Below are 13,117 nucleotides of genomic sequence, written 5' to 3' on the forward strand. Positions count from 1 at the left end.
AGCTTCTCCAGGAATCAAAATTATTGAAATTATGGTAATGTGGACAAGGCATGCAAGTCCAGGTGGTGAGCTGAAGTATGCAAGTACTTGCAGTTTCTCCTCAGCACTTGACAGTTTAGGGGTATGGTCTCTTCTTATTTCTGTCTCTTAATCCTCAATCCTTGCCACACTCCTTCAACATCTTTTGCATTGTCATCTTCCCTGTTTTCTCCCTCCCTTCTTCTTTCTGTGACTTTCTGTACACGACAGACAATCTGTCACACACTGTCAGCTTGCTCAGTCACCCGAGCAGTGATAATGATGCTGTAGAAATTGTAGGTGCACAGGAGGCAAAGGTGTCATGCTTCTGTGTGCCCTCTGCAGGCAAACCTGCTTCCCAAAGCTTCAGTCACACTTGGAACAAAGGCTTGTCCCCACTGCTTTGTTGTGGTTTATGCATTGATGGAGCAACACTTCTGTCTCAGCCCGCTTAAGCCACTGCAAAGCTGGAATTGTTGCTTTAGCAGCAGATGTGCTGGCAGGGTTCTTACAGCCCCATAGTAAGAACTCTACAGTTCTTCTAGAAGAGGTTTGTGATCTTTGTGCAATAAAAACAACGCCTTCAACTGCTGCAGTGCAAGTCATGCACTCATGTAGATGTGTTTTCAGACACAGGTATTTCTATATATGCCTAGTGAGTGGCCTCCTGGGGAGCAGGGACAAACGAGGAAGGAAAGTGGGCTGACAAAACATAAAACTGGGCTTCAAAATGAAGCCATGACTTCCCTTGATACAGAAGGACATAAACTTTATCTTGATTGGCCTGAAGGTAATAAACAAGTCTCTCAATGTCCTGATCTTTCACTAGTCTGAAATGATTTAGAAAAATTTGATTTTTTTTTTTTTTTTTTTTTTTTTTTTTTTTTTGTGGTGGAGGATGGGGTCTGCATTTCAAGTCTGTTCTCCCAGCAGTCAGGGACCTGCACAGCTGCTGTGGGTGGGGCAGGTGATTACTAACAGCATGGTGAGAAGTTGGCTTGTGCCTGGTTGAGGGCTTGAGGACTGTGGTGAGAGAAGGGCCAGGGAGTGGAGTGGAAAATACAATTTACACAAGCAGGTATAGGTGGATGTCTGGGGTGTAGGTGGGATTTAACTGGTTTAGGTACTGCATTTATGAAGAATTGAACATTTAACTCTGAGATAGGACTATTTAGTTGCTACTCTAAATGCTGCATTTACTAACACATAATGTAATTTCTGCTGCTGTGGCAGAACCTGCTGTCCCCTGCGCTCGGAACAGGCGTGGAGGGTCCCCAAGGCATCCTCAGAATGGGCTTTGCCCTCACCTTGGCTTGTGCTGCTGCAGATTTTGGAGACAATTGTGCATAAGAACGGGCACTAGAACCAGACTTGGGGCTGGCATGCTCTGCATTTCCAGGATGGCTCATGGACAGGGTAAGGTGCTATTGGTGCACTCTGGATCAAGCTGTGATTCTATGGACACTTCAGCAAGAGAGGTTTTTTCAGGGTGATTAAACCTTCATCCTTGCTGTGCTTCCTGTGACATTTGCATCTCTATTTTGTAAAACTTCAGAAATCTGAGTCATCTTTGGCCCTGTGAAATGTTATAAACATCAGCAAAAGCCATCATAGTTTGCATGTGAAAATACATACTTTTTGACATTTGGGAGTTGGAAATTCTCATAATTTAAAACCAATTTCTATTGCTGATGATACAGAAAGGGGGCAGGTTGGTGCCTTGGGGCCTATGTTTGCTACTGTTGCCTGAAAAATAACTATTGCAGTAGCACCCTATGGCCCTGGGTGGCCAGAACGGAGGTCCAGGAGGCTTGACAGGTGTTTACTACTGAGTCTTTGATCTTTTAAGCCAAATAAAAGTTATAAATTCTTAGAACTATGTATTTATAAAAGAAAAGTATAAAGGAGAGATGTTGTACACTGTGTGTGTCCCACCTTAAACATATGACATTATAAAAACACACTCTCCAAACATCCATTCTTTTGTATGACCAGGTAAATGCCAGGTAAAACTGATTTCTTTGTTCAGAAGTATCTCACCTACTGCCAACAATTAGAATTGCTTACAGGGTCTCAGTTGCAAATGCAAAACATTCAAAACTCAAACTAACTGGTTACATTAGAAAGCACACTTTGCTTTTCTCAAGGGGCTGATTGTGAGCTATTTGATGAGCTATTCATGAACATATCCTGGGGCTGTTTGCATCAAACACTGGGATTTTGTTAGCAGTAAAAGAGGGAAAGTGCACTATGTGTGGGAAAGTAATTCCTTCCCAAAATATGTGCTTGGAGGCTACTTGGGTCAAAAGAATTTATTTTTAATTCTGTGGGCTGAAGAACTGCCCACCATCTGCTTTTTCAGAAAAAGAGGGTTGGGTCTTTGGCCCCTTGCAGAGCCTTAAATGAGCAAAGCTGAAGGGATTTGCCCCAAAAAGCAAGGAGTGTGTGAGGCTCATGGCCGTAGCTGTCTGCAGAAGTGAGCATGGGCCAAGGGAAGGTCCTGCTGCCCAGAGCCAGCCCGAGGTGTCCCTGAGGATGTGTCACATCCTCTGCCTCCTCTGGCAGTGCTGCCACAGAGCACAGCAGGAGGGATTGCAGGGATTTGTCAGCACGGGGAGGACGAGCATGAGCTCCTGCTGATATTTCCATCCAGGGCTGGCACTTTCAGGCCAGCAGTGACAGATTCTGCAGCTCTGGCTGCACAGTTGCTGTTGGCAGTGCTGTGACAGCCTCTGCCACCAAGCCAGAGTGTCTGCAGGGGCAGGATGGTGTAGAGATGCCTCTCAGAGAACGGAGAGAACACCTTCAAACAGCATCTGGCAGAGTTAATGAAGGGGTGGTAAATCCCTTTAAAGGGGACAGGTTATAGAAACCTCTCTCTGTGAATATAAGAGACTGTAGGAGTGAAGAGGGAATGGGAAAAGGGAAGGGAAAGGTAGAAAAAAGAGGCAAGGGAAAGAGAGAGGGAGAGGATAGAGTCCTTGGACATTCTGATTTTATCTAAAGGACGTTTTCTGACTACATAGATGTTTGCTACAATAGTGCTTTTCAACATGCTATGGCTTTCTAACTCATGATATTAACTGATCACAGTGTGTTTTAAAAGACATAAGAAAAAACTCAGTAAAAAGTTTTCCTTCAAGACCAAATATCTGCCAGAGTCTGAGTGCCATGGTTAATGGCTTTTGAACATTCACAGGAATGGTCGAAGCATTAAAGTAATTAAATAGGTCTCTCAGAATCCAGCATAAGTTGTACTGATGAGGAGATTAAATAGAGATTCCCATTGCACTCTGTGTTTTGTAGAGGCTTAGTGACAGTATTTCACGCACACATAATAACATAAAGAATGACAGCTCATGCCTATTTGTCGTGGTAAGTATTTGCTGCTGCAGCCACCTTTCTTCAAAGTAAAGATGTGTTCAAAGGCTTTTTTCCCCGATTTCTGTTGAAAACTCTTTCATATCAAATAAAGGATAAGTCCCATATGTAGTCTTTTCTTCTGTCAGAACCCAGGACATCCCTCTGGATGCCCTGGATGGCTCAAAATCCTGTCAGGGGCTTGGAGACCCTGGCAGGAAACCAAAGACACTTGGGAATTCAATCTCAACCCATGGGAGCAAATTACCAACTTTATATGAAGAATTACAAGTCACAAAAGTTTAAGTAGCATAACAGTAGTTGCCACAGGGTGAAAGGTGGAATTTTGAAGAATTTGACTATGGGGGTCTAGGGGCACAAGATGGAGGAATTTGGGCATTGTCCTGTTCTTCTCCCTTCTTCTTCCTAGCCTCCATCTTCTTGGTGATGGTGGCACTTTGGGATTGGTTTAGAGTAGAAAGTCACTGTCTAACACAGGTGATAGGTATTGGGACATAACTGTAAATATTGAATACGTAGTTTATAGTATAAAAGACAACACCAGCCCTGGGGGAGGGCAGTGTGCCTCAGACTGACGTACAGAACAGACCTCTGCAAGCCAGACAGAGAATGTTCTAGATAAGAAATAATAAACAGACTTGAGAACAAAACGGAAGACTTCTGACTCCTTTTTCTCCTTTTTCGACAGCTGAGTTGGGGAAAAGAGACTTTTTAGAACACCTCAGGATCATCTTGAGATTGTAGAAAATAAATGTCCACATGCACCAGGAAAACACCAGTAGCTCAGATTCAGTTTCTCTTTAAAGGACCAGGCTCTGAGCCTCCAGTAATGTCCTCAGCTAAAGCAGAGCGGCTGTGAACCTGATCCTCTCACTTCTCACAGCTTTGGTATTTGCACCAAAGAAGAATCCAAGTCACTCTTTTACCGAGCCCAGCAAATGGCTCTGCCTAGCAAGGCTTTGGCAGCAGGGGCTGTGGAGGATGGCGAGGGGGCGAGGCAGGGGGGAATGGCCAGGCTGCTTCTGGGAAGCGACCAAAGCTTGCTCTTGCCTGCTGGAGCCAGTGCAGGTAGGATCTGGAGCCTACAAAGTATCTGCATTGCAGTGGGCCTTGTTCCAGATGTTTTCCCAGCAGGTTGGGGGCATATGTGTGGAAGATGTCTGCTGGGAAGGAAGCAAGATTTGTTTTACTATAACCTTAGGCAGGAAAGCAGTACAAGTGGCTGGGTTTTACCATATCTAAGTATTCAAACAAAGGCGAAAGCCGTTCATGTCAAAAAGCCGTTCGTTCTCTTGGTGTTCCTTCCTTAGAGGAATGCCAGAGTAGTAGAGACGAACATTCTCCCTTCTTCAAGGGAGCTGGAAGAGAGATCTAGAAATTCTGCATGACCTGTTGACTACAGCAATGCTGGTGCACTGCCCCAGTGTGTGTGTCCCCATCGGCTCTCCTGAGAAACATCCCGTTTCTCCAAGTTTCAGGGAAGGAGTGTTGAGGTGAGAGACAGCTCAGCAGGCCAAAGGAGGGAAAACATCAAGTGACATTATTGGGCACCAGACAATTGAGAAAGGGGGCAGGATGAATGCCGCCACTTGGACAGAAAGCTTTGCACTTGGTTCTGCACAGAACAATTTGCAAGCTCCTCTCAGAGCCAGAGGAGAGCCAGTCATCCTGGTTCTGCAGTGCAGGAAATGTGGAATGGGCGCTTGGACAGAGCCAGCCTCCTGTGCCTGTTCAGCTGCAGGCACCTTACAGAGAAGCAAAGAGGAGAGCCAGAGCTGTCCCGGCTCTACTTTTCCCCATCCAGAGGACTGAGGAGAAAAGCCCCAGTGGGGAGCTTTTCTCCTCAGTTTTCAGAGCAAACTTGCAGCAGAAGAAGTAGAAGGGGCAAATGTGGCCTATCCCTGTTTCTGTCCCATGGTTCCCCTGGGGTTCTGCATGGAATGTTGGGCTGTGCCTGTAGCAACTGCCCTTGTCTGCTGATCCTGCGGCTGTTGGTGGAACACCGGTGGAGCAGCTGGAGCAGCAGCTGCAGCATCTGCTCCTGGCTGTCCCTCAGCAGCCACCTTCTGCACTCGGCGCCACAGCTGGCCTCTGCAGCGACATCCTCATCTCCTCGTCTACTGCCAGGCATCCCCACAGCACTTTGGCACTGTGCAAGGTAAGAAAATCCCTGTGGGCCCCCAAAGCACTCACAGAACGGCAGGAGGCTCCAGCTGGCTCTGCCACCAACCACCACAGACACGGTGTGTGGTCACTTTCCCCAGACGAGGTTGCACATGAAAGCAGGCTGCAACTTCTCCAGGAATAATGCTGCCTCCAGGGGAAATACACACCTTTCCATAGAGGACGTAGGGAGCTGTCACGGTGCACTTGCAGATTCTCGTCCACTGGTGACCTGTGTAAAACTTCGTGGCACCCATTTAAGTCCTAAAACTACGTTGTGGTGACCCCAAAACCAACTGGTCATTCCGCAGGAGGTCAGGGGTTCAGTGTCCGCTAATCCTGCTACGCCCTCACTCTGGTCACACCTCCTGCAAAGCTTGAAAAACCAGAAGGATGGGACTTCGCCTCTGGGATGCCTGCCCATCAGAGCATGGAAGCAGTTTGCTGGGCTTGTCTGCAGTACTGGCTTTCATCCTCAGAAATGATCTGGTTTCAGCAATTCCTATATACTCACATACTTACATCACTTACAGACACATACTATTTTCATAGCTTTTTTGATTTTTTCCCACTGCCTTGCATCTCTTTTCCAGAGAGATATTGCTCTAGATTTGTCTGTGTTGTTCAATGTGTGTAGGGCTGGCTCTGCCTCACAGTCAGAGGCAGCTGTGAGATGCCCTCTTGAGTGGTGCTTCTCAGGAACACAATCACAGTGTCACAGCATTTTCTGGGCTGGAAGGAACTCCCAAAGATCATGGAGCCCAGCACGTGGGCCTGCTCAGGACAGCCTCAAGAATCCCAGCCTGTGCCCAAGAGCAGTGTCCAAAGACTTTTGGAGCTCTCTCAGCCTTGGTGCTGGGAGCCCTTCCCTGGGGAGGCAGTTCCAGTGCCCAAGCCCCCTCTGGCTGAAGAACCTTTGCCTTCCATCCAACCCAAGCCTGCAGTAGTTCATCTTCCATGCATCCTCTTGGCTCTTCTCACTGGCCCCAAGACTCAAGGCACTCTAGTGCCTGCCCTTCAGCTTTCCTTCTTGAGCAAGCTGCAGACTGCTAGAGGGACCTGCCTCAGAAATTCCAAGTGAAAAATGCAGCAATGACACCTAATGGAGAGGAGCTGGGGCAGAGGAGCTTGGGGTTTTCAGTGGTGAGGATGAGAAGCAGGGCTACCGACACATCTTGGCAGAATGAGTTTTATCTGGAGCGTTGTTTTGATCTCTTTCAGGTGGAAAGGAGAGGCACAATGAAAAGGAAAGCAAGAGCCCACACTGAGCCGTGAGTTTTGGCCTAGGGTTAAAGGACAGCAAACTTGAGGAATGGCGAGCAAGACAACTGCTCTTTCAGAGTCACGGTGGGATTGGTCCAAGGCTGTGGCTGCACGCCAGGTGTCTCTTGACCACTTGCCTTTCTTACGTCCTACTCCTTCTTCCTCTAGACACATCAATGTTGGCAGTGACTTTCAGGCCGAGCTCCCTGAGCTGCAGACCGGGCCGCCAAGTGAGGATGAAGAGCCTGCAACCCTGGTCTGGAAGCCCTTGGAGGAAGACGACTCTGACCTGGAAAAACCAAACAGAGGTAGCTGTCTAGCTTTCCTTCAACTCCTGAGATAGTCGGGCATGTAAAATGGTGATTTTTGGGTAAAAAGGCAGCTTTTGGCAGGCTCTGCTTCTCTCCTTGTCATGCCCATCTTCCCTTGTGGAAGTGGTAGGCGTAAGGACAATACTCTGCTTCTGCAGCAGAGCAGGAAAAAGAGCAACTGTGCTGCTCTCCAAATGGGTCAGAGGCATGTGCCACTGGAAGAGGGGAGATTGGCCCCCACTCCTTATGACAAAAGCTGCATGGAAGGGAGAGGCAGCACTAGGTGGGCCCTTGCTTCAGCTGCCCCTTGCTTTGCTCTTGTTTTTGTGCTCTCCAAGCTGCAGGCTTTAGCTCTTGTGCTTTCCCTCCTGCCTTGTACGGCAAGCCTTCCCCTTTGTTGGCTCAAGGCTGACTTTGGGTGGGTTTTTGTTGTACTTGCAGTCAGAGAACTGTTGGACATGGCCAGCTCCCGTGGCCTTCCCGGGGCAGCAGCTCAGCTGGAGCTCGCCCTGCACTGCCTGCACCAGGCTCGCGGCAGCGTTCCGGTAGGAAGCGGCTGTTTGGGCGCGGGCAAGAGTGGGCAGGGAATTGATAAGGCCCGGGCAGCGGGACAGCCTTTCCTGGCTGCTCCTTGAAGAAGGGAGTTCACAAGCAGCAGAGCACTCGCTGCCTGCTGTGTCTCGTCCAGCTGCGGCAGGGCTGAGCCCAAATGGCTCCAGCAGGGACAAGATCTCTCCTGGAGGCAGTGCCGCAGGGTCCTGCAGCCTGCTGCCTTGAAAACCTCCTGGAGATCCGTGTTCTCGAAGACATTTTGAGGGACAATTCCCAGAAGCCTCAGTCAGCTGAGGCAATTCAGGGTGCGGGAGGAGCAAAATCATGGAGTTGGAGAGGAAAATGCTACCCTTGGGGAGCAGGGGCCAAGGGCTGGGCAGCAAAAATGAGGGACTGGGACCAAAGCACAATCTTTGACCCATATGAGAGCCAGTGGCCTGAATCCTCAGCTGAAGAAGCAAAGCGGCTGAAGGGCAGCATTGGTGGGGTTTGGCTCCTTTTTTGTGTTGTGGGGCAGCTCAAGCCTTTTTCCTTTACATCTTGCGGGAGGCTCTGGAGATGTTGCTCTCAGGGGGTCCTCCAACAGCTCAAGGCCATCCCTTGGCTGATTATCATTATGCAGGTAACCCAAGCCCAGCTTCTTCCTTCACTGACACGTTGCCTTGCCCTTAATGGCCGTGTCAAGCATTTCTGCTTCAATTAGTTGTGCTTAAAACCGGCACACGATCTCGCCTTCTCTGGGGACAGGGAAAGCACCAGCATCTACTCCTTCAGCTTGACTCGTTTTCCATGCTTTTTTCCCTGGGGAATGCCTGCTCTCGTCTTCATCACCTTCTGAGGGAGCAGACATGCACGCACGTGAATGACGGCTGGCGCCAGCTTGCTTTCGGCAGCCAGTGGGATCTGCTTCAAGTGGCTAGAGGGATCAATTCAGCTGCTGCTTTTTCTTGCCAGGCTCTGATAGATGGACACCTGAGGAGAAGGAGGCCTTCCAAAAGGCTTTCCACACCTACGGCAAGGATTTCCATCTCATCCAGAAGCAGGTAAAGCCACAGGACATTTCTCACCTTGGCAGATCATCAGAAGGGACATGTTGATTATTGCTGGTACCAAATACTGCACCTATGTCCCTCTCTTCTCAAGTACCAAAACTGTTAAAGTAGTCACAGAACAGGACATGGAAGGCCTGTGTGAAAATGATGATCCGGCCTCTGCAGCCCTTCTCTCCAGGCTGTTTTGGAAGACAAAGCTCTGTTCTGTTAGACTTGTCTCCCAGGTGTGCTGCTGCTTCCACAACATCTTGTGCTGGGATAACTGCAGTGAACGGGGCAAAGAAGAACTCTGCTAGAGGGACTTGGTGTTGATCTGTGCATTACATGTGGCACCACGTAGCACAATACTCGGTTTATTACATTGCATAATGCCTCTCTGACTCCTGCATATTCATTTCATTTTACACCCTCCTCAATTTTCTCCGTGACTTTAATTCCTACTTTACTCTGTATTCTCATTGTTCTCCAATGCACCCTACAGGACGGCTGTTTCAGATTCCTTCTTTTGCTCTTCACAACAGATCCCGAGTAAGACTGTGGCACAGTGTGTGGAGTACTACTACTGCTGGAAAAAAGAGCAGAAACTTGCCAGCAGCACTCTTGCTCACGTGAGTGGGAAGAAAATCCAGACATGCCAGCAGGGTCAAGAAACTGGCAGAAGGGGACAAACCTTGCTGTCAAGCCACACCACATGCCGCTTTGCCAGGTTCCCTTGGTCCCACGCACTGGGAGAGGCGCAGCAGGTGCTGCCCAGACTTTTGTTGTGCTGCTGCCCTGAAATACGGAATTGTGGAGCACAACTTTGACCCAACAAAGCAGCACCACCATCAAAATGGGCTTTGACTCTCTACAAATCGGTTTCTCAAGGGCTGGCACCCTCAGATTCCAATCACACCTTTCATTCCCCACTGCTTGCTAACATCAGCCATCTGGGCTGCCTTCATGGAGATGCTGCCAAATTTTAGAGATCTTTTGTAGCACCCCAGCGTATCCCCAAAAAGGAGCTGCCAGTGCCATGGCACCTTTAATACTTTCCTTACTGGCAGAGAGCAATTTGCTTCACAGAGAGAGACAGAGAGAGGGAGAGAGAGATTATTTTGGGTAGGAGAAAATGGGTAATCATGTGTCTTCACTAGTGTGACTGAATGTAAAAGCCACGCCCTAGACATGTGGGGAGGAAAACCAGAGATAAATAGATGTTAGGCAGAGAGGTAGAAATCAGACATGTAGAACTATGGATAGCCACGTATTTATCCCACCCCCTTAGAGCTGTGGTAAAGGGGAGTATTTTCCTCCAACCTCCATGGTTGGCAGCCTGCCGCAGCCCACTGCCATATCCAGCCCTTTTCTCAGCTCTTTGGGGTTTGGAAGAATTTGCTTAGGCCAATAGATTTTTGGGGTGGATGCTGTGAATTCCAGCTTTCTAAAAGGAAGGAAGGAAGCATAAGTAAGGATTCTTTGATTTCCAGACTGCGGGCAAACGGAAGAGGAGGAAAAGCCCTCCCAGGAAGGAGACTGGGGAGACAGGGAAGAGAAGCCGCAAGCGGGCTGGCAGCGCGGAGTGTCCCTGCTGCCAACCGCGCCAGCCGCCCCAGCCGGCGGGAGGCCCCTTTCCGTGCGGGCAGTGCCAACGGTGCGCAAGCTCCTCCTCCTTCTGCTCCCAGCTGCCCCTTTGGCCTAAAGCACGCTGACCCTTTCCAAAGGCACCACAGGGCAAGCTGAGGCCACTTGCAGGATCGCCCCTGGCAGCCCTGCTCAAGCTTACAGCCCACTTGGAACCCAAACAGCTTCGTTCAAACCCAGCATTCCCAGTGAAACCTTGCCATGCCCCAACAAGACACAGTTCGTACAAGCAGGAACACATGCATCAAAGCTTGCTTTGATGCTGCTGATCCAATTAAACCTAGGATGAAGCAAAAGGAGGAAGACATTTCAAAGAGTTGAAACCAGCAAGATCAGACTCATGGTGCTGATCAATTTAATAAATATGTAACAGCCTGAAAAGACATTCATTCAAAAACGGAGATCTCGGCGCTTGGCTTAATGGTGTGTATGATGTTAACAACAGATGGTTTGTTTCCTGTCTTCCAGGGAGTTTGAAACCATCAAGGAGAGGAACAAGCACAGGAGAAGACATCGCCCACGCAAGGATGCACAGCCTCTCCCCAAGAAGAAAAGGCCAAATTAGCCTTGCATTTGCCCCAGGCTAGCAAGAGTTAGGCGTCTGCAGGACTAGATAGAAATAAGATTGTTTTTCAAGTTTTTAGGATTGTTTATTCTTCTAATAGTTTACACGATAGGAATCTCTCTGTTTATTAGCTAAGATATATAAGTATTATTCAAGATGTATTAGTAGTGTTAGATTTAGCAATAAATGTAACAGGTTTGGTGTTATGCTTCATCTTTTCACATTTTGTCTTTGTTGAGACAAAATCCGTCTTTATCATTAAACCAAAGTTTGTTCCATTTTGCCTTTCTGTCTGTATGAAATCCCTGAGGCAGTGTTCGTTACATTTCCTTGGTGTTGCACACACGGCATTTGCCCTGAGAGAGCAATGGGGGCACATGAGTCCCCCCCAGGCCCAGCCCCTGGCTCAGCTGGCAGCACTTCCAGAGGCGTGTCCCCATTACTGCCAATGAAATCATGGTGGAGCTTCCTCCTTTGATTCCTGAACATCTCAGCTGGGAGTGGCTGGGGAGGCTTTGCTGAATTCAATGCACTGGATCTAAAGGAGTGCTCTTGTCTCACTGTACTTGCTGGGATAAAAGTAGTGGGTTGAGGCCTGTGGTAATCGGCGGAAGAAATGCGGCACTCAATAGGAGTGATCAGCAAATCTCAAAACTTTATTGATAGGCACATACATTTATATTGGTGTTAATGAGGCTAATACATATTGCAAAAGGTGAGCTCATTATTGGTTAGTTACTTATCAGCTAACTACGCCTACCTTAGCATGCTTGTGGCTACTATGTTGCAGCTGTCCACATCTTTTCTTCATATTTCTAACTAACGATCTTCTCCCCCATCCTGATGTTGCACCAAGGGCTCAGTGCCCTTGCCTGATTTAGACACTGTCTGCTGGCTCCTATACCCATCTCCTTCGTCCTTAACTAACGGTATTATATCAGTGTGACCTTTGTCAGCTAGCCAGCTGTTCACAAAATCCTCCACACTTCCCCTGTTTTTCTGTTGCACAAGCATAGTCTGATTAGATGCAGCAAATATCATTCTTTGAATCATGTTCTGTAAGCACATGCAAGAACAAGGCAAAACTAACACTACTAACAAGCTATAATGCCTACTATAATGATGACTCTAACAATAGAGTGCAACCATGATCACAAGGCTAAAGATTTGAGCCATTCATCCATACCAGAGCCCGATTCTACCTGTAAGTTTCCAATTAACCTTCGCAGCTCAGAGAGCTGGGAGTTGATGGACTGGGAATGATCAGAGAGGTTCATGCAATGCATGCCCTCAAATTCCTCACAACCATGGCCTTGTGCCAGTAAAAGGAAGTCAATTGCAGCTCTATTCTGAAGCGTTGCATGGCGAATAGAATCAACATCAAGCAAAAGGCTAGAAAAGTGGCATTAGTTTGTTTAGCAAGCCAGCATCCTAGCTTGTTTAAAATGGCATGGGCACCTGCTGCCGATACCCCTGGAGCTAAAAAGGATGCTGCCACTATGGCCCCTGGGGACCAAAATTTTACATCATCTTTGCAGTCAGCAGTAAATGCATGGACCATTCTTTTCATTCTATGATAGCGGTGGCTCATATTCAAGATCATGGACGTATTGGGTGTGAGGAGAGACAACTCTCCAATTGTACATGGCCCCCTGCTTAGCATCAATGGGACACCAGGCCAAGCACGGTCCCCACATATTAAAAAGTAGCCTGCTGGTAATTGAATAGGGTCGTTTGATGAGATCGACACCCTCTTTGTGGTATAATTGCACCAGGTTGTTGCATTACGGTAAATGGCCATGCAGGAAGTTACAATAGTAGAATAGTTCTTGGCTGGCAGCTGACTTTTATGCTTAAACCTAAGGCATGCATCCGCCATCACTGAGCCTAACAGTTCCAATTCTTGGGGTTCCTGCGGTGCTATAGGAAAATGAGAAATCCATTGGTCCCAGTTATCTACACTGACCCTGGCGTCATTGGTTTTGCAGGTGGGTATTTTTGATGGACATGGCCAGGGATCTGCCGGCTGTCCAACCAAACAGGTGGTAAATGGATTACCGGGAGAAGATAACGACAAGCAAATAGCCTCCTGGTTAGTTAAATTTGCCATGGTGATCCAAATATTAGTCTTGGGCTGAGGTGGGGCCCATGCTTGGTGGGTTCCCACTCCTTTGGCAATGTCTGGGCTG

The 13,117-nt window shown here is 48.1% G+C and overlaps 1 protein-coding gene and 1 long non-coding RNA gene across 4 annotated transcripts; both read left to right on the plus strand.

Moving 5' to 3' along the window:
- Window positions 1-907: 907 nt before the first annotated feature.
- On the plus strand, window positions 908-1,941 carry LOC135307716 (uncharacterized). Its single transcript, XR_010368390.1, has 2 exons — window positions 908-1,096; window positions 1,252-1,941. It is a non-coding gene; the product is annotated as an uncharacterized LOC135307716 (long non-coding RNA).
- Window positions 1,942-5,406: 3,465 nt separating this feature from the next.
- LOC135307274 (transcriptional-regulating factor 1-like) lies at window positions 5,407-11,206 on the plus strand. 3 transcript variants are annotated; one of them, XM_064431849.1, is made up of 5 exons: window positions 5,407-5,557; window positions 6,784-7,133; window positions 8,643-8,731; window positions 9,262-9,348; window positions 10,832-11,206. In XM_064431849.1, exons 2-5 carry the CDS (start codon window positions 6,875-6,877, stop codon window positions 10,838-10,840), a joined length of 444 nt encoding a protein of 147 aa, XP_064287919.1. In that variant the 5' UTR covers window positions 5,407-5,557; window positions 6,784-6,874; the 3' UTR covers window positions 10,841-11,206. The 3 variants fall into 3 exon arrangements, 2 of the variants coding, with proteins under 2 accessions (XP_064287919.1, XP_064287918.1); XM_064431848.1 differs by lacking the exon at window positions 10,832-11,206 and having other exon boundaries at window positions 9,262-10,275; XR_010367979.1 differs by lacking the exons at window positions 5,407-5,557; window positions 6,784-7,133; window positions 10,832-11,206 and adding an exon at window positions 7,992-8,310 and having other exon boundaries at window positions 9,262-10,275.
- The last annotated feature ends 1,911 nt before the right edge of the window (window positions 11,207-13,117 follow it).

Source organism: Passer domesticus, chromosome 9, assembly GCF_036417665.1.
Source record: "Passer domesticus isolate bPasDom1 chromosome 9, bPasDom1.hap1, whole genome shotgun sequence".
In the NCBI taxonomy this organism is placed as follows: Eukaryota; Metazoa; Chordata; class Aves; order Passeriformes; family Passeridae; genus Passer; species Passer domesticus.